Source organism: Coloeus monedula, assembly GCF_965178545.1.
Source record: "Coloeus monedula genome assembly, chromosome: 9".
Classification (NCBI taxonomy): Eukaryota; Metazoa; Chordata; class Aves; order Passeriformes; family Corvidae; genus Coloeus; species Coloeus monedula.
The window spans coordinates 15,655,163-15,676,269 of NC_138789.1; the positions used below are offsets into that span (position 1 = coordinate 15,655,163).

General features: G+C 39.2%; 1 protein-coding gene across 1 annotated transcript in view; it reads left to right on the top strand.

The window, feature by feature from the left end:
* Positions 1 to 21,107, top strand: part of TGFBR3 (transforming growth factor beta receptor 3) — a 115,946-nt gene that overhangs the window by 72,087 nt on the left and 22,752 nt on the right. The window contains exons 5-9 of the mRNA XM_082286800.1: positions 6,240 to 6,423; positions 11,942 to 12,110; positions 14,396 to 14,543; positions 19,128 to 19,317; positions 20,513 to 20,829. Of these exons, the coding sequence (XP_082142926.1) occupies positions 6,240 to 6,423; positions 11,942 to 12,110; positions 14,396 to 14,543; positions 19,128 to 19,317; positions 20,513 to 20,829 (1,008 nt within the window). The remainder of the gene's footprint in view (positions 1 to 6,239; positions 6,424 to 11,941; positions 12,111 to 14,395; positions 14,544 to 19,127; positions 19,318 to 20,512; positions 20,830 to 21,107) is intronic.

Sequence of the window (21,107 nt, forward strand, 5' to 3'; positions counted from 1 at the left end):
CTTAGGAAGCAAGATATAGTACATGAAATGAGTATGCAGAGCCTGGTAAAAAAATTCTGTGTGATGTCCCAAAATAGGGAAATTTTATGATGTATAGGTATCCTCTGCTTTCACTGTAATCACTTTGGTTTGGGCAGAAATATTTCGAAAATACCAACTTGCCAGTAAATTTCACAGGAAACTTGGCAGGTCCTTGTGCCTTAGCTTCTTCTTTCGTGGGACTTCAAAGGGCTGCATTTTTTTGGGAGCTTGGTTTGCTAAGAGTGTCATGGAGTTCATACTAGATCCCATGTGATTAAGACATCTTTCAAAATTCAAGCTTTACTGCATGGTGTTTGTTTCAGCTTTAAGAGTGGGCTGTCTCTGTGGGTCATTGCTCCAAACAAAACTTCTGTTAGGAGTGTGGATAGGCCAGATCTGGATGATGCTGCCTCTTGTATCTCCTGCTGATCTTTCTCATTGCTGCCTCTGATCCTAAGCATTCCTCCTACTCCTGGTCCCTCTAGGAGCCCAGACCTATCACTTTCAGAACCAAGACAGCTGGTAGTCAGGAAGATGTGGACTTTAGGTTAATCCAGGCTGCAAGAATAAGGAAACAAAGAATATTCTTGCATTTAGTGGTCGAGGTGTATTCCCAAACCAGTCTTGCAGGAGGATGAAGGACCTGGAACAGGCACCTGTGATAGTCTTTTCTCTTCTGTATGGTCATGGCTCCTTCCTTTCTTTGTTTGCTTCAGTAAACAGGGGCTTAACCAGTGGAAGTTTACAGAAGGAGGCAGTGGATTTTGGCAGACTCCTGGTGTTAGTGACGTGGAGATAATAAATCACAACAGGTTGTGTTACTGAGTCACTGATTCCAGTGGAAACTATAGCTGCAGTTGCATAGATATGCTTTGATTCTCCCCTTCACTTCTTCCACTAAATTGACTCTAACTTGAAACAGAATCCCTGGAAAAGCTTCTGCTACCTTATTTTGCTCATATCAAACAAGTGTTATGTTGAGTCTATTAAGGTGTTGTTAAATTAATGTGAGATGAGTGGACAGTTACCTGTGTGCAATTAATAAACTCCTGAGCCTTAAACTTTGGGAACAGATTTCTCCCTTACACAGATTTTCTTGTTTGTTTGTTTATCATTCTAGTAACTGTTCCTTAGGGGTTTTGAAGGTTGCACTTGATTTGACACAGATTCAGCTTTGATGGAAAATCCCAGGATTTTTTTTCTAGCTATATAAAGATGTGCAGGAGTCTGCTCTCTGATCTCATAAGGTTCTGCTTTCATCCTGAGAAAACATTGTACAGCCTTGGTCATGTAAGGATCTTTGGTAGCTGCCAAACTGAGCATCTCCTAGGAAGTAGAATTAAAATTGAAAATGTAATTAAGATAATGCTGCTCTTACGTGTGTTTTTTCAAAATGTGAAAACTGTAAGTGGAATTTTTTAAAGACTGCATGTGGTCTTGAGAACACTAAACTGAAAATGAAAAATTTTGTCATTGTCTGAAAACATCACACCTCTGTGGCTGTAAGGACTATGCAAAGTTGATGATTCACAAATGCTGCATGTAATTTCAAAAGCAGCATGTTTCTTATTTGTTGAAGAGAATTGTTCTCTTGATGATTATAGTATGTTGTATATGGATTTATTAACAACAAAAGATACATTTTTTGAGTACCTGATATTTCTCCATCCATGGCTTAATTTTTCCTCTGTAAGTGGATGAAAGCACATCAAAGTACAGTATCAAAAAACACCAGCTGACTCTGATCCCCATGTAGGCTGCTCTGATAGTTGGTTGAAGTCTTTTAATTTTATTCTGAGCAGATATACTCCTCTCCTACATGTTCCACCACAGGTCTGATACTGCATAGCTCAGATAAAAATATGAAGGATGCTGCTTCTTTTCCTTCTACTATATTTGCTTCAGTCATGGATTTAGGGGTCGATTAGTTGGTCACTTGTGCTGGCAGGCCCTTCATGGGTAGTGGTGTAGCTGTTGTTGTGAGGGGAGGGATGGTTTCATGCTGTGTGGCTGTGGACACTAAACTTTGTAGTCTGAGTCATGTCCCAGAGGTGTCTACCTCTCTCTCTCAAGGCTAAATTATGAACTTGCTTCCTACTTGGGAGTTCTGAATTATAACTACGTTAAATACTTAAAATGTTATAAAGCATGATCCCCCTGGATCAGATTCAAAGGGGAAAAAAGGCAATAAACATTTAAAAGGAGAGAAGGAAATAGGTGAAATAAGAAACAGAATGTGCTATTTTGTGTGTGCAGTATTCACACTCCCCACTGTATATATTTGAGATGATTCAGGTTTGGTTCTGGGAGTTGTTTCCTCTGGGGAGTAGTAACTTCTTACCCTTCTGCCAGGTAACTGATGTCCTGAACTACCATGGCAGCCTTGCAAGGGCAGTTTATGCAGACTGGAACCTTTTCTTAAGGGACATATGAAGGCTGTCCCCCCAGCATGAAGGGTGTATGTTTCCTTGCCTTGCTATGATGCAAAGAAAATTTCAGGCCCTATTTTTCCCAATGGTCAGCAGGGTAATAGTGTATGTAACCAAAATATGTTCCTAAACACATTTTGTTCTTTGATGGAAGACTCAGGTTTTGGTAGCAAATTTTCAATATACTGTGCTTGATCCTCATTTCCTCTGAGGAGCAGCCCTTTGAACTGCGGCGCTTGCTGTGGTTAGTGGCCATGGCCAGTATCTTTTGGTCTTGCAAACGGATTTTCCATGTCCAGTTTCTTCATTTAGCCTCAGAAATGTGACAGGACATGTAGGTGTACTCAGCAGCAGAGGATGTTTCCGATGCATTCCCTTTTCATGTCCTTGCAACAACTGGAAGAAATAGCGTGGGGGCACTTTTTCCACTCTGCAGCCTCAGAAAGTAACCACTGAAGGAGTCGAAGGGAGGAGATAAAAGTATCTGTAGCAGCAGTCTCTTAATCACTCAATCAATGCATAATTAGTGCTCAGATAAAAATCGATGTATCCCCAAATATTTAAAACATTATTTGACTTTAATGCTTTGGCTTATCCTACACATGTTAGAGCTGCTTTTGATTTGTTCTGAAGAGTAAGTAGTTAATGTTCAAGGCAGGTGTTGAAACAGTGATGGTTGCCTTTTTTGGAAGGGTCTGTTGAATTCTTTCCAGAATAAATAACGTGCTTGGCTCACTTAACCTTGCCTTAGGTCTGCGTAGTAAAAATCCCAACATTGGCAAGCACAGCAGAACTCTGCAGTCCTTTCTAAAACCTGGCTAGTGGAACCAGCATTTCAAATAGACTTCAGCATGTGATTGAAAAAAATAAATATGATAAGCTTCATGTTTATTTAAAGATGTTTACTGTATGATCACTTAGTGAGGATGCTTGTGCCAGACTTTTTAGTTGCTCTGCTTTCTGTCTGTCACTTCCTCTCTTATAGAACTTGGTAACTTTGATAGGATCTGTCCCTCAGGAAGACATTTGTCATGATGCAGGATGATAAAAAAGGTTTTCAAGTTTTAATTAGTAATAATGAAAAGCCAAGTGTATTCTGAGGGAAGACAGCTGTTGTGTTAGCATACATTTAACTACCTCAAATGAAAAATACAGCAAAAATGTATTATTGCAAGGCAACGCATTTCTTTGGTTGTTAGAAGGAATAATATTTTCTCTCATGCTGTCCCGAAATGTTTAAAAAGACACGCTGATGCTGCTTTGCCCTGATGCTGACCATAAAAAAAATACTGGAAACAATGTGTAAATGAAAACCAACTACTGTACTTATTGGATAAACTGTTTGTCTCTGAGGGTGAAATGCCAACATCTATTCAGTATTCCTGCAAAATAATCACTGGCTAAGTCCTTAAATCCTGCAAATTTCATGCATGGGAGATTTTTCTAGTTAGGCCAAAGGTCTATGAAAATGTCCCACATGTCTCTGATACAAAAGCCAGCATTGCTAAGAGGTGCTCTGTACGCAGTCTGGCATGACCTGGCTTGTGCTGTGTCACTGTCATCCCCTCAGACTGTACACTTGGAATTTACACAGAATTTGGAGTGTTAGGAGTATCACAGAGATGCTCCATGAAATCAGTCTGTGGCATAGCTGCTTCTAAGTCTGAAAGTACAAAGTGAGTGCGATTTTTGAAATTCTTTATAGAGATAACTGGTTCCTCTCTTTTCCTAGTACTGGGTTACCTCTAATGGCAAACTTAGCTTCCTTATTTGAGAATATTGAGAGAATGTGGTGTAGTCTGTGTTACACTGAATAATACAGGCTTTTTTCATTCAAAGGAAGCATTTTATGATAGTCATTTGAAAACAAATAAGAAAGATTATTCAGAATTGAAACAGATGTTAGTTTAAACTTTGAAAACTCTTCTGGTAAAAGGATTCCTAAGCTGGTTTTTGTGACAGGTCTGGTCAAATTGGACTCTAAATTGCCTGTGCCTTCTCGTAGAGGAGAATATATGATATGTGCATAATAAATGCTGGCATTATAGCTAGCAACACAGGGAAGAATTTGGAATTTCTTTTCATGTGCCAAAGGATGTAATTTATGTATTTATTTTGACAAATATTTGTAAGTGCCAAACAATTTGGTATGTATCACCCTGAAATAGTGCTGGCAACAAAAGCTCCAAGGAAGGTAATACTCAATTGCCATTAGTTAATTTCTGTAATTGGAAACTGACTTCAGATAATCTGTGTAAAATAATTACGTTGAGAGATACTTATGTGTAAATAATGCTCTGGTCAGAAATTGTTATGATGTATTTTTATGATGTATTTTCCCCTCTTTAAGTTATCAGTAGTTTTGGCTTCTCAGTTGGGTAAAAAAATACGCTTTTTTTCCACCACAGAAGTCTGGGTTAGTAGAAAGATGTGAAAAGGGAAGGGGCAGGAGAACAACTGGGTGACTCAGACTTCTTCCTGGGGTGCTTGGAGGACAACAGAAGATGGAAACTTCCATGAAACCTTGGCTACTGCAGTGGTCTGGAAGTAGGGGCTGTGTGTTTTATCTGAACAAACTACAGGGGTATGTCCAAAAAAATCTTCACTGATGCTTTCACACCTGAAAGCTTGTTAATCTTGCTGTGCTTTCACTCAAGTGCATATTCTTCTTGACTGGTATTTAGATCTTAGTGAAAGTGTTCATTGAAGGACCAGCCTGGGCAGGGCATGCGGGCCGCAGTCCTTGAGCACCTTGAAGGAAGAGACAGTGAAGTGTATGGATGGGTTGGGTAAATGAAGGAATGCTGCTCTTCCACCACTTCCTGTAGGAACCTCTCGAGAGCTGACAAATGTCCTGGAAGTGTTGGCTACATCCATCTGCAGGGACAGGCAAGTCACAAGGTTGCTGTTGGGATGATGTTGCATTGTAGTAAATCTGGAATTACTTGTTTATCTCTCAAGACCAACACAAGTTGAAGCAGGTTGCAATCTGAAAGAGAGTCTGACCCTCTGCAAACTTCTGTCTGAGTGATGCTATTGCCACTCCAGTGAAGATGTATTTGAAAATCTTTGGCTTTCCTGCAGAACCTGTTACACTTCTATGTACTGTTTTTCCATTTTCACGATTTTAAATTGCATTTTAGTCTTTCCATTCAAGACCTCAGTTAATGTAACCTGGTTTTAAGAATATTTCAAAAGATGTATATAACTCATCTGCCTTATGTATTAAACTAAAGTATTTCCTCACTTTCTGTAAATAAAGCAACAGTAAATACCTCCACTTTCTCTTAGCCTTTCTCTTTCCGTACATTCTATTTCTGGGCTGGCCTTTGTATGTCACTGAGCTTGGACTCATGTTCTTTCTGATTTGAGAGTTACTTCAGTAGTTCCCAGTTTTATTGTGCTTCACATTCTTATCTGCCTTAATTTTTTCAGACCATCCTGTTCTTACTCTCTCCCTCCCTTTGCCCCCACAGCTTATCTCCTCTTGCAGCACTGTAGTTCCACTTCTGCAGCAGTACAGTTTTGGAGAGTGGCTCAGAGCCTGCTGTTACTCAGCTGCCATGTGCATCCCACCTGGGCTGATGGACACTTCATTTTTTAAAAACACCTCTGAAAAAGGAATCATTATGCAGATGTTAAAACATGCAACATTTAAGTATTGTTGGAAATAAACCATAATCACCTTCGGTCACTGCATTTGGGTGTGACAGATTACATTGCTTAAACATGCTAAATGTCTGTGTGGATAAATGTACCACATTAAAAATATGTTTTTATTCCCATCAGGTGTCTTTAGGTTCTGTCGTTCAGTTTGAGAAGGGAAACTTCTCCTTGTCAGCAGAAACGGAAGAAAAGTTTTTTCCTGAGAAAAATGAACATCTCCTACAGTGGGCCCAGAAGGAATATGGAGCAGTAACATCTTTCACTGAACTTAAAATATCAAGAAACATCTATATTAAAGTAGGAGAAGGTAAACCAAACCAAAACCAACAGAATTCATAGACAGTTTTAGATACTAAGAATAAGTCTTGCTTATATTTCACTTGTTTTAATTTTTAAACATACCTCTTGTTTTCCAAGAGATACGAAAGGGGAAGGCAGAGAAACAAGAGCAAGCCTAAAGTACAGACCTTGGGTTTAGGCAGCTTTTAATGGATTCTGGTGCCATAACTTTATGCTCATACATGTGGATGCAATTGCTCAGAATCTTACAAGAGTCAAACTTTGCCTTTTAAACAGAATCAGCTACTCATGGTGATGGTTTGGGTGCATTCATCTGAAGAACTGAAGTGGAGAACTTGAAGTAGGGGGGAATTTGTAGAAAGACCTGAGTTACGTTCCCCCCCCACCCCCCAGTATTTGCTTGTATAAGGACTTAGGCTTCTTTGGGCAAAGAATGATTGGTTTCCTCACCAAAATAAGTTGCTTCAGTCTGTCCTTATGTATTTTCATCCCAAGGAGAAAGATTTCCTGTCCCTGTGAGCCACATGCCAAATTCTTCAGGTGGCGTAGTGCAGGTGGGAGAGGACTCCAGCTCCTCAGAGACTTCACAGGCCCATATTGGGATAGGGTTCAGGCTTTAGCTCCATAGCTGAGCAATGTTGGAACAACATAACTGTATGATTCTCTGCAGCAATGTCTCTGTAGAAACTCCCAAACAGCTGAACTAGTTGGTTACAGAAAAAAACCCCAACAACTGAAAGCCTTCTGTGGAGAAAACATTCTTTCCTAACCACCTGTATCTGATAATTTGATTTCCTGACGTATGAGCCTTGCCCCCCAAAATCAGAACATGCCTGAGTTAGTTGTATCCAAATCCTGCCAAATTTGTAGAGGATTCCCCTGTGTGATTTTTTTTTTTTTTTTTTTTTTTTTTTTTTTGTTCTACTTGGCACCAGTCTTGGATTCTAATGCCAGAAAATCATTCAGAAATATAGTTATTAGCTTATTAAAGTGCTCTTGGAATATATACATGGGAGTAGTGGTCTCTGCATTGCAGAGACAAATATTTAATTAGGTACGTTGAAAAAGCCAGATAAAATTCTGTTTGTTGATTTGCACATCTCCAGTCAAACCAGGAGTCTAAAGAGGAGAGTTTTGCATCATCTTTAGAATGCACTAAAACACAATTTAATTTGGAGTAAGTACACAAAATGGAACTTGGCAGGCAACCAAAATAGACAGTTTCTGAGAAGGCTCCTATAAACTAGCTCAGCTGTAACCGTATTGGATTTTGATTTAAATTCTTGGCAGAAGAATGAATATGCATGTATGTGTGGGGGTTATGCATGTGTTCAGGGGTGGGGAGAGGGTCAGTTCTTGAACTGCAGCAGTCATGTGAGGAGTTCTGTGAAACCCACGTGGGATGTGGTGCTGGTCTGCTTCTCTGCAGAGTGAGCAGTAGAATCCCTGGATTTCACAAACCACAGCATACAGTGATGTACATTTTAGGCTTTTCATACAAAACTTACACTCCTTGAGCGTTTTTGTAAGGTACCCTCAGCTGACAGTCTGTGAATCACTGCTAGTATTACTCATAATCTATAGGTGGTCATACAAATAGTTCCTTGCTATGTGGCTGATACAGATTTAATTTCTGTATCCGTATAACTGTCCACATTCCAGTTTCACTCAAGTTAGACAAATCTGAAACTGGAAGATGTAACATTTTAGAAGTGTAGGCTATAGCTGAATACAGCAAACAGAAAATGCAAGCCAAAGGACAGAACGAACACTGATCTTTCATAGAATAAAGCTGCTTCTGATGCTTTGGGTCTCTGAAGTCACTTTTGAAACTGCAAATGAAAGGCAGCTGAGAGCACTAGCAAACTGGATCAGGGCCAAGTGCATCTGAATCCTGTTGATTCGAAAGAGTGGCTGATCAAATACTACAGGGATGGTGGTCACAGCAAAAGCTTTAAGGGGCCAGAATGGGGGTGTGGAAGAAAGGGGCACAAGAAGTGGGGTTCTTGTTCTTGCCTTGATTTGTGTAATGAAGGAGATGGCAGAGTGACTGTCAGATTCAGATAATTCAGATGACAGATAATCACCGTCAGATTCTAGAAAGCAGGAGTGCTCATGGTGAAAGTGGTCTTGGTACATGTTTTTCAGCAGAAGTCAGTTTAATTCCTCATGGTTTCATAAGACATGATTGAACAAGGCAGTAAGTCCTATCAGTTAGCTAAATGTTACCTAATGCATCAGTGTAAATCCAGGGCAAATGTGCTAGCCTGGAGGGACACTAATTTCAACAAATTTCTTAGATAAATAAGAAAAAAATCAGTCAGCCATACCAGTAACTAAACTGGAAGATGTACAGTCTATTTACAGATGGTAACACTGTGCTTCTGTCCTGGCAGAAGCTGAAGCCATCAGTCCTGACTCTGAATTTATAGCCAGTACACACCAGTGCACATATCCTGCATGCCATGCTTGCTTGGTTTAATGCTTGTACATGGTTGCATTGTGTCTGGCTTAGCTGTGTGTCCTGCTGCAGGAGGAGTACTGCCTAGAGTTTGCATCCTCCCTCCTGAGACTCCTGTAGGCCCTTCCCTGATCCCAATTCTGTCTTGCCATTAAATACCAGTAAAGGTTCTGATTCTGTTGTGCTAAGGGCTGGCAAACTGCGAAATACACATGAATAAGCCCTGCCATCAGAGTGCCCAAAGAAAATTCCAAACACCTTGTTTATCCCCAGCTCAGACTTTGAAAGGCAAGCTCTGCTTGGATGGGATTTTTATTGCTGAATCCAGCTGCTGCTGCCCAGGGTGCCTGTCTTGGAGAGTGACACTTGATTAACAGTGCTCATTTGCACAAAAACCTCCTCAGGATGATGTTAAGCTTGGATATTCAACTTTTAGCCAAGAACCTGTGGATGACACCTAATTTGTGCAGAATAGAGCAGACAGTGTCTGTCCTCATCAGTAAAATAGAAGTGCTGCACACAGAAACTACAGATCCTGGTGTGCAATCCTCTGTCTCCAGCCAGGCAGCCTGGCACTCGCCAAAGGAGAGAGTGGCTGCCGGCCACTGCTCACAGCTCTGCTGCTTTCTGGCCAGCAGGGCCCTCAGCACCCCGGCATGCTGGCCAGAGAGCCTCTGCTGAGGGTGTTGCCTGCAAACCTCACGTCTGATTCCATATTGGGAGTCTGGGGAGATTAGAGAGGCACAGAATCCATAAACTGACTGCTTGTTGGCTGGTGTGGTAGTGTTTTTAATTAATTGCAGACACCTGCAGTCCCTTTCCAAAGTAAGTAGACAGCCCTGAAACTAAGAAAGAAGAGGTGTGTAGTGAGCAGAGAAAGATGAAATGGATCCCCTTTTCTTTTCTACTCCAGCCCGATTTTGGTAACTGGTGTGGATGAAAGTAAATGAATGCATTTTGGTGTGTATGTCAACTAGCCCGTGACAGAGTTAGAATTTGCTGCAGAGGAAAAGCGTGCTATCGAGTGGAGGCCCTGGCTGGGGAGTGTCCGTGCTTCTGGCAGCAAGAGCAGCAGTTCTGGAGAGCTCCAGAGGCCTAATGGAAGTGCCAGGAGCAAGAACTGAGTTCTTTGCAATGGCAAATGATAGCATGTGTGGTAATTACCCACAAACTACTCCAGAACTGTTATTTTATGGCCTGAATCATGTTGTACAGCAGTTAAGAAGCAAATACCTAGTGTCTCTGTGTGTGTATATATTTATATATATTTAAAAATTCAAGCTCAGCATAGACCATTTGGAATCATTTTCCATTCTGTGCTGTTGTGGGAGGAGCTGGCAGAACTGCAGCTGCATTCAAGGCTAATCTGGCAGGGCACATACCAGATGCTAGAGAAGTGCTTTGCTTGGGCAGTATGAATAGTTACAGCTTTATACAGCTTTAGTAGCTTCTGTAGGGGAGACAACAGGGTTAATGTTCAAAGGCTACTTTGTATAAGATCAGGAGAAGAAACTCCCCTAATTGTTTCTGCAGAGACCAGGGTCACAGGATTCTCTGGTTTTCCTACAAAGTTGCGTAGCACACACAAATGCACTTCAGAGGTGACATTTCAGTTCTCATTTATAGAGTGCATGACAGCTTTTAAGAGTTTGTTCACAGTTTTGTTTTCACAGTGCATGTTATTTGATTTATTTTCATTTGGGAGTTTTTTTGTTTTGTTTGTTTGTTTGTTGTTGTTGTTTGCTTGTTTTTTGGTTTTTTTTTGTTGTTGTTGTTGTTGTTTTTGGGGCTTTTTTGTGGGGTTTTTTTTGTCATTTGTTTGGGGTTTTTTGTTTGTTCTTTGGTTTTTTTTGTATCTTACTACTGGCCTTAATAGGAAAAGTCTTTCTTGTAAAGCAATGGTCAAAGACCCAGCCATGTGGAATTGTATTATTACAGGACTTCATGTGTTTGAACATGGTACTTAGTCCTTCTATGTATTATGACAATTCATATGTCAAGCTATCTCAAAATTCAAAGTGTTCCTGATTTTCAGTTTATTTTCAGTATTTTTACAGGAAATACTGTTTCTTGGGGTACAGCAATGTAGGCTGTGCATGAGAACTTCATACCAAGTGGCTATTTTTTATGGTTTGCATTGTACACTAGTGGCTCTTCACCCAAAGGGTGGTTGGGCACTTGAACAGGCTCCCCAGGGAAGTGCTCACAGCACCAGCCTGACAGAGGTCCAGAAGATTTTGGACAATGCTCTCAGACACATGGAATGACTCTTGGGGTGTCCTCTGCAGGGCCAGGAGCTGGACTTGATGATTCTTATGGTGTCCCTTCCAAGTCAGTATATTCTGTGATTTCAAAATGCTCATGTTCAGCTGAGGCAGTTAAAACCAAAAGAGAGATTGAATAGTTAATGCTGGAATTTCATCATTTCAGCTATGGATATTACGATCAGACTTTGGATCAACTGATTCCGTAATTATCTTGCTGGTTTTAATTTTCCACGTGCAAGAGAAATGCAGTATTTCTAGACAACACTGACAGCAACTACACAATATATAGGAAATATATTGAGTAAGGAAATGGAAAGTACTTTCTGTAATATTTAGAAAATGGTAAGTTCATAATAACAAGAATAAAACATTTTCCACAGGGAGAAGGAGTGGATTCCAAAAGTTATCTCTGAGTAAAATGCAAAAGAAAGAAATTGCTTTTGAAGGTGCAAGGAACAAACTGAATGTATTTTATTAATTTTGAAAAGTTTTCACATATTTTCCTTCAGAATTGTTTTCAGATATCTCTTTGTGGGGATTTTCTTTCATTAAATGTTTAAATCCATAAATAGTAACTATTCAGTTTAGAAGTATATATTTTATATCAGAAAGGTGATGTATTCTTGCAACAGTGATCTCCCTTTCAATATGATGATTGGTCATATGTGCTTATAATAGATGGTAGATTCACCTTTCGGCACTATAGTGCCACACTGATGTTGATGTGGTATGTGTGTAAATCTAAGCTGACATCTGTGTTTAAAGGTGCATATGCTTTCTCTTTCCCCCCCCTCCAGATCAGGTTTTTCCTCCCTCGTGCAACATAAAAAAGAATTTTCTCTCTTTAAATTACCTTGCGGGATATCTACAACCGAAACCAGCAGAGGGGTGCCTTATGTCTAACCTAGTCCAAGAAAGAGAAGTTCATATCATTGAACTAAGCACTCCAAATTCCAATCCTAACAGGTAAAGTATCATCTAAACAGACTAAAAACTGTTTGAAATAATAACTAAAAATTTTATTTGTCTAACAAAAATCAACTGAAAGTAGCCATTTCATCATTTCAAGAAAAGCTTGGGCTTTTGTGCTTTGCCTTAAATAGAAGCTGGTTCTTCAGTATGTAAAGATTTTGAATTCTGCTTCATAATCACAAGATTTTTCTAGACAAGACTGCAAAGCACAGCTTTTATGGACTACATACTGCTCCCCTTCTTGCTCAGTCAATCACATTTTTCCAAGGATAAGGTGAATAAGGGAATATCAGTAAGGGCAGTATCTGACCAAGAGGGTTTAAGGTTAGACCACTGTGTGAGGAGGTGAGAGAGGTTGAAAGTAATCTTGACCTGTCACAGGTGGGGATGACTGGCATCAAAGCCTTGGACAGTGGCTCCCAAACAGTGTCCAGAGGTTGCAAGTGATCTGTGGTTAGTGTTCCACAGTTGCTCTGAAGATTCACACTGGTATTTTCTGTCAAGTTTCCAGTTGAGTTTAAGGGGTAGTTTGATAATTACGAGAAATGTTAAGGGTTGACAGTGGTGCACAGACCAGAAAACTTTATAACTACTGGTTAGGAAAAGTAACTCTCTGTACATGTTATAAGGATTATCTAAATTGTCAAAGGTACCTTTGGGAGGTAAAGCATTTAAAATACTCATCCTTTGCTGGTCTTTCCTAGATCTTAGTGGGAGAATACGGGTGGGGTTTGCTTCAGATAGTCATACTTCAAAAACCTCTTCCTAAGTGCCAAGTATGATTGCTAGAACAGAAATTTGCTATGAAACTTAGATGGTTACAATTTCATCAGAGATAAGGTAGAATTAAAATCCTGTCTGCTTACTGCTGACACTGGATATCTGGCATTGTCCAGTTCTGCTCCTCGTGCAGCTACACATGAGCATATCCTATCCCTAATGAGAAAATCACACGGGAAATGGAGGTGGGAGGAGGTGTTTTTTGTGAAAAGGATAATTCTCACTGCAAGATGTTGAACCCAGAGCCTGATAATTTTCTTGCCTAGCAACCTGGGAATAGTAAGAAAGTGCTGAGATGTAGTGGAAGTGGAGTAGGTAGCCCCAAATGATGATGCAGCCCCATCCTGAACAGAGCTGATGATAATCTCAGCATTATTCCAAGTCCCTTGTAGTGTTACACAATGACAGTCTGGGTTCCAAGCTTTTGGCTTTGGATGATAGTACAATAGGAATTTGCTTTTCAGATGATAACCCTGCAAAAAGTTTAAATATTTTGCTATTAGAAGTAAAAAAAAAAAAAGGTACTAAGTTACTTTGTTCTTAGTTTTATGTGTTATATACAGCTATCTTTACAAAGTTTAAATCCCCAAAGAAACATAGAGAAGCTGAGCTGGGCATGTGTAAAACTGCAGGAGAGTGAACAAAGGTCTCCAGATACACTAAGTCTCAGTGCAGAATATTAGTTGGAACCTATTACTCGGGGATGAGCACATTCTTGTAATGTATGGCCCCATAAGATGATCTGGAGGTACAGGTTTTTCTGTTGAATTGGTATTTTGCATGATGAGATGTTATTGATGGGTAAGAACCCATTTGCTTTACTTACTTTACTGAGGTCTTGAAAATCTGGATAGTTTTCATCTATTTTCCAGCAAGCAGTAGGCTGGACATCTGGGGTTTTTTTCTTTTTAAAGTAAGTATATATCCAGAAGTATTGGAAACTGAATACACTTCTTAATTCCTCAAAGCATGCAAGATCTTAGGCAAAGTAATTCCACAATTTAACTGTTTAGGCAGAGACACCCGCCAATATAGTTCTTGGGTTGGGTTTTTTGTGCACGTGTGTTAACCTGCTTGTCTTTTTGATTTTTTTTTTTTTGGGTATTATTTTAAGTTTTAATACAGTTATAGCCAGAGAAAACTGAAGCAGTTATATTTAGGCACTGTCACAGTGAAATAAGAAAATTATGTTTATTTTAGAAAGCAACCTGCTAGTCATATAACTTACCTGTACTAAATAATAGGTGAATTGAGTAGCACATTTCTTGTAAATAAGAGACAGAAGTATTTTTTGTCTAAAAAGTACTTGTTTCTATTGTTATGCAAAATCACTTAAGTGTATATGGAATAACAATCTGTTTTGCACATGTTGTGTTGCCTGGGATAATATCCAGCATTTTAATCAGCTGGCCAGACAGTGGAAACATGATGGATTGGAAGAAGGTTGATAGCTGAAAATTTCTGGCATTCTGTTCTAACTTTCTATTTTCCACATACAGTGCTCTCCAGGTGGATATAATCGTTGACATTAAACCATCTCAACCAGGCGCCAGACTTGTCAGAGATGTCGTTCTTATCCTCAAGTGTAGAAAGTCTGTCAATTGGGTTATCAAGTCTCATGATGTCCAGGGAAAGCTGGAAGTGATTGTAAGTGAAGGCACCTTTATTTTTTGAGAGCTATCGTGCTGCAACAGGATAGAATCCATTTAAATGTGATGTAGTGCTAGACCATGTTGATTTCTGAATGTTTTCTCTTAGCTGCTTCTTTTTAATTATTACTGCATTTTAAGGAGTAAATACATAAACTTTTTGTTCTGCTCAACCTTTAATATATGGGCTATAAAACTGACCAACTCATCGCAGAAGCCAGGTGGTTGATGCAAGGATTGAGTCTGTGTCTTTTTGACTTCTGTTGAAGCACCCTAAACACACAGTTGGATGTTTATATCCCTTTTTGCTGTTACTTTGGTGAATGAATCAACAGGTTCATCTCAAAAGTGGAATGATGCCTTCAAGCGCAGAATAGATAATACCAGATATGCAGGACACACCCACATCCCTTTAGAAGTGGAAACACTCTTACTTCTGCTTGTGGCTGTAGTACTATCTATCCCTCTTCCCTGCCAGTACTTCTGTCGCCAGTAAGTGTTTGGTCAAATTGACCTCATCTCTCCTCAGACAGCAAAAATTAATTTCTTTAAAAGTTAAAACCAGGCTCTCTAAAGTTAAACCTCTAAAATTACTGGAGATGCTGATTCATGTTGATTTTTGGTACAGGCTTTGTGGCATAACACCATTTCTACTAAGAACATGTGTGTTCCCTTGCTCTGAAATAAATAAATATAATTGAACTGATCTTGCAGCCTATAAATTTGTGGCCTATTTCTGTCTTAAGCGATCAGTTAAGAGCACATTGTACAGTTGAGCTGAATGTTTGCTCAGGACCACCCAGTAGCCTCATGATTAGCAGTTTTGCAGCAATTCAGTTACATTTTCAAACTCCAGTTCTTTGTATTTATAGAAATTTTACTTTGCGTAGTTGCTTTCTGCTTTTAATGTGTGCAGAGGAAATTCTGGCAGGATCCAAAGGCTGATTGATCTAAATCTCCTAAGAAAGCAGATCAGCAAGTAGGATTTCATAGTAGCTTTTGAGAGTGAAGGGAAGTAAAAGAAAACATATTTTGGTGTTGCTCAGAAAATTGAATGGAAAAATTACCTAGGGAGGATGACGACGTTCCTTTTGATCCCTGTCAGATATTTATCTTAAGAGACAGGAAAGGATCTTCTGGTCATTCTGTAGGTCCGAAATAGTCAGTCCTTAAAGAGAAAGATCAAGGTTGGTTGCTGAGGATTACCACTGTTGTAAGCAGAAGGGTAAAAAGTAGTGCTTGACTTCAAAGCTTCATTCTGGCTTATCATGTAAAATTCACCACTGCACATTTTGGGCATATATGGATCTCCTTTCACAGGACAGAGAATTGTGCCTTAGTTCACACCATGCTAGGAGATAGCTCAAGTACCGTATTTCATGTCCATGAATGGATCATCAATTTTCACAAGAGGATTTCTACGGGATTTAAAAATTTCTGAAGTGCTGCACTTGAACATAGAAAAGCAAGGCTGCTATTATTTTTACAGTTCTTCTTTGTTGATTATTGAAAGTATGAGTAAAAAGTATAATTAAAAATTGTTTCTGTAATAAGTACCAGAAGGTAACATTTTATTTAGATTAACAAAAAAAGAACGTAATACATAAAATATATGTGGAAATGTCAGTATTTAAAAGACTTTGTATTCATGTTAGGGTTTGTGAGTAACTATTTACTACTTCATTTGTATAGATGCTTCATTTTCTGAATATGTGTTAATTTTCCTTTATTTAGAGGGGATAAGGGAGGGAACTAAACTCCCCCATGTCACTAAAAGCCTGCATATCCAGCATTTAGGATCTCTTCATATCTCTATTAAGCTGAAGGCCTTTCCAAGCCCAAATTTAGACAATGCATAAAAACATTACTAAGCAATTAGGTAATGTTTCACAATGTTCTTTTTATTAGTTGAAGCAGTTCCATGCACTTCAATTTTCCTAACTTCTTGCCCTCACTATGAATTAGAGTTGTCTTGAGGGGATTGGCAAGCTGAGAGGGAAAGGTTAGTGCTAAGCTGCCTCAAACCCAGGACTGTACGTTACTGAGGTCTAAGTTCACAGAAAAAAAATTTAAAAGATGTTTTAGGTCATATAGCTCATCTCCCAGCTTGCTGTGTTTCTTGAAACTCTGAAAGAGGATGGACACAAACCCAAGTAAAATGGGAGTACTTTAGGTAAATTAATTGCACATGATGTATGTGCAGTGCTTTCCTCCCAGGCTGCGTTTAACTCGTGTGTGCAGGCAGTCCTTACATGCAGAGCTTTTTGTGGTTCTGTGCTTGTACACTGCTGTTCACATTGCTTCCTTTGCAACTGGTGTCCCTCTGCAAAGCTGGGAGCTGTGCAGTGAAGTTGCAGAAACAAAATGTTTGTTGAGGGGCAAGGAGTGAGAAAAGTGCAATGCTCAAAGCAAACCTGTGAGGGTTTCAGAAGCTTGGAGGGACTGTTGTTTACCTGAGAACAACTGCCCACCACTTTCTGAAATGGTGTCTATTCTGAGTAGGTTAGTGAGGGCTCAGATTGCCTATTTCAATCACAGTGTGTGAAAGTGTTGGCAGAGCAGGCAAGTGAAGGTAGATCTATTTCTGCAAGCCCTTGTTCTTGCTTTTGTTTCAGTGAGGCGATGCAAGACTGAACATTTCACAGGTTCAGTGTGGAGTGCAGTGGTGTAAACAAGCCCTGAAAATGCTCGGGTGCCAGCTACGACAGTAAAGTTCTGAAATAATATTTGTTCAGCTGTCTCTTCATGATAGAAAAGTAAAGAGCTGCAGCAAGGTTGGGGTAGCATAATAACTCCTACCAGTCAAAGGTGTGTGGTAATATGAAAGTACGTGATCAGTTGTGTCCACATTTGCATCTGTGGAAGATCAAAGATTAGTTGATCCCAAAGAGCAGTAAGGCACTAAAATTAGGATACCTGTTGCTCCATTTTTGTTTCTAATCTTCAGTGGCCTTGAGCATTGATAACTGTACTGGTAACAGTATCCTCAAACCAGACACTCTGCACTTAGTTATCTTGAACTTCAATTGTGAAGCTCCAAGTGTTTAAAGGCTGTAGAACTGGGTGTTTAGGAAGAAATGAGGGAGGGAGCAGAAGGTACACTATGCCGTTCCACCAGGACTCTCTACATGCTTTATTCACTTCTGTGTTCAAAAACTCATTCTGATGTCAGGTAGAGAAGTGCAACTGAGCTCTGTGACCTGTGTAACATGTCCATATGAGCCCTGTCTAAAAGAGATCTCTCTAGTCAATCTTTTGGTGTTCTAGAGTGAAAGAGATGTAAGATTTGTTCACACTGAGGAAAACCAGTGGGGATGAAAAGAAGATGCAGCCTATATGATGGAGAAGGTAATCGAGCATGGGAATGAAAGTATTTGTGGAACATTCCATGGTATCAGCTGCATTAAAAAGTGCATTTCAATGACATTGCAGAAATCGTTGAAAAGTGGGTCATCATGCCTTTCCTGCAGCATCTATGTTCAGCTTGTTCTGTAGCCATTGATGTGATTGTTATAGTGATAATAGTAATGTTGTGAGTGTAAAAATAAATATATATGTATTTAGCTTTGGTGTGAATGAATACGTGTTAAAGATGCCAAGCTGCTGAATGCAAGTTTGTGTAATACCAGTGAATATTTTCGAACTGCCCCTCTAACAGTGAGAGATACTTGTTATGTTCCTTTGACTTGCCCATTTGGGCAAGAAAATTTGAAATTTTACAAAACGTTTACAGGAAAATGAAAACTAAGTGGTTGTGTGACTCATTTATTTAATAATAATTCAGCATGTGCATTCATAAGGTCAGCATGTGCATTTATGAGTTTGCTGTATCAACTATTTGTGTAAAACTTGTATTTTTCATTAATTTAAAAATCTTTCCATGTGCAGAAAGTATAGGTTGTTTTATTTCAGTAGTCTGCCCGTGCATAAATGTGCATGCTCTCACTGCTCTATTAAGCATTTAGTTCAATCCTGTTTAATGAACTCAAAACTTTGGAGGAGGCACACAGCATTCCGAGGGTGAAGCTCATTCAGACACAGCCTGTCCTTGGTGCCAGCTGACTTAACAGCATTAGCTGGTATCAGCTCTACTTCATGAGCATGCTTTTTGCCTTTTTCAGTAATGCTCATTTGAACAAACGTTTTCCTTTATCCAGCTTAAGTAATGCTCTAATCCAAGAAATTAAGGGGACATTTGAAAATTCAGTTGTCATCCTGAATTCACCTCACCTCAGGAGTAATTTCAGCTCAGTTTTGAAGAAAGCATTGCATTATACCAAAGGGTGTAAATATGTCTTTGTCTCGTTTAGGGATTAACAGTTTCTGATTGCTTTGATTTATTGTACTCCAGGCAGAGCCTGAGAGGAAGCAGGGGTCTCTTTTCCATCTGTGCAGCAGTTATGTGCCTAAGGTGGCAGGGTTTGGTTTATTTCCCAGATGTCCTCAGTTTGCTGTTATTTAATAGAGTAAAACAGAATAAAAAATCAGGGTTCAATCAGTGTCCAGATCAGTGTTCAGATCAGGTTCCATCGTAAGTATCCTTGAGTGGTAAATCACAACCCAAGTTTCTTTTTATTTGCAGACATCAAATAGTATTGGTTTTGGAAAAGAAACAGAACGATCCATGACTATGAGTAAATCAGTAATACCTGACATTCCCTCATCACATGAGAGTTTGATCAAGTGGGCTTATGAGCATAATTATAGTCCAGTTATTTCCTACACAAAAGCACCTGTTGCTAACAGATTTCATCTGCAACTTGAAGATACAGGTAAGTTTGAAGATGGACTCTTAGCATGTAGAAAAACATATCTTGTGTTTCCAGGAATGCAATTACTTGAAAGGTGTTTTCTCAGTTTCGAGGCTTTGGTTTTGGCTGTTACACTTCTTTTACTGCTCATCGTCAAGAATGCTGGTAATATCTATAAATGATGGTTGCAAATAATAATCTGACTTTTTGATTAGAAAAGTCCAGGCAAGTTGTGTTATTTCCTGAAATTTGGTGGAATTAAATGTTTATATTTTATCCAACATGCAAGACTTTATAGCTGATGATACCCAGTGTTCACTGAAATGGATGTCAGCAATAGGGTATCTTGTTAGTTAATAAATCCAGCTTTGATTTTTTTTAGTATGTTTTTTCCAAAAGTATGAGCATAGTGTTTCCTTGAGATGATTAAATAAACGTTGAAACTTTTTATGGACATGAGTGGCTTACCAAAAAAATCTGAGCAAACAGAGTAAATACAATTATTAAAAAAAAATTGGTTATTTGGCCAAAGTAATTGCTGATGTAAAGCTATCTGGGTCCTTTCAAGCTAGCAGAGTTGCATCTCTGTTTTTCACTAATTCTGAGTTTCAAGCACTATAACTATTGCTTTACAATTTTGATAAAGCTTATGTTCACATTAATATTGTCAATTGCCCTCTCAGGGGTTCTGTCCTCAGCAGTTACATGTATAAGCCAAGAGATAGTTTCTCATTTACTCACTATAAAGCTAACTCTTATTTAGCTTCACTCTGGTTTTGTAAGTAGTTGCACAACAATAGTGACTGAACTTCTGATGGGTCTGGTAGTGGAAGAATTTAACCTAATGATTTGCACTTAGGCTGTTTCAACAGTACCAAAATAGTATCTTTAATGAATGTGATGTTTCTTTTACCTCTGTGGATCTTTTGCATAAAATAGGTCCACTCATCAAAAGTTTATTTTCAGTTCTTGGTGAGAGAGATTTCTGACAGGGACTAAGTATACCAAGATTAAATGCCTCAGTAGCAACTCAGCCCTTAGTTGTAGGAGTTGTGGCTACTTACCTAAAAGTACAAAGATGCAGCTTTTAATGTCCTCCAGGAGCTCCCTTTATGGGATAATATTTTTTTTGTATTAAAATTATTAGTTCTGGATACTTTTTAGGAAAAATATTTAATACACTAATGTGGATTTGTTGCTTTTTGTTCTTTTTCAGAAGAGATGAATGATGAGGAAGACCACTCCCTTCCTCCAGAGTTGACAGAGTTGCTGGGTGCTAACCCACTGCCAGCTCCAAAGAATACTGATGGCCTGACTTTTCCATTTCACATTAACAGAGGAAGACATGACACGGTGGGAGAAGAAATCTTCCCATCCAGGCATTCAGTAGATACATTAATAAATCATGACTTCGGGCATTCCCTCTCAAAACATAAAGAACCTGAAGAAGTTCAGGGCAGTGCTGATATGGCCCTGTCAATAAAGTGTGATGACAAAGTCATGACAGTAGCTGTAGAAAAAGATTCTCTACAGGTTGGTGTAATATCTTTTTCTCAAAACTGGGGAAGCTTTTTTGGGCAGACCATTTTATTTGCATTTTAATTGAAAAAATAAACATTCTAAGTTCTACAGCCATCCCCACACAACCCCTCCCAAAAACAATTTGGTGAGAAAACTATGCTGTAGATGTTCATTGCCATGACTCATAGTGTTTTCTCTTCCCAACAATCTGGTGGTTTTTAGAGGGATTTTTGACTGACGGTGTGCATGGTTGGTTCTGTAAAAAAATTACTGTACTCAACCATCAGTCT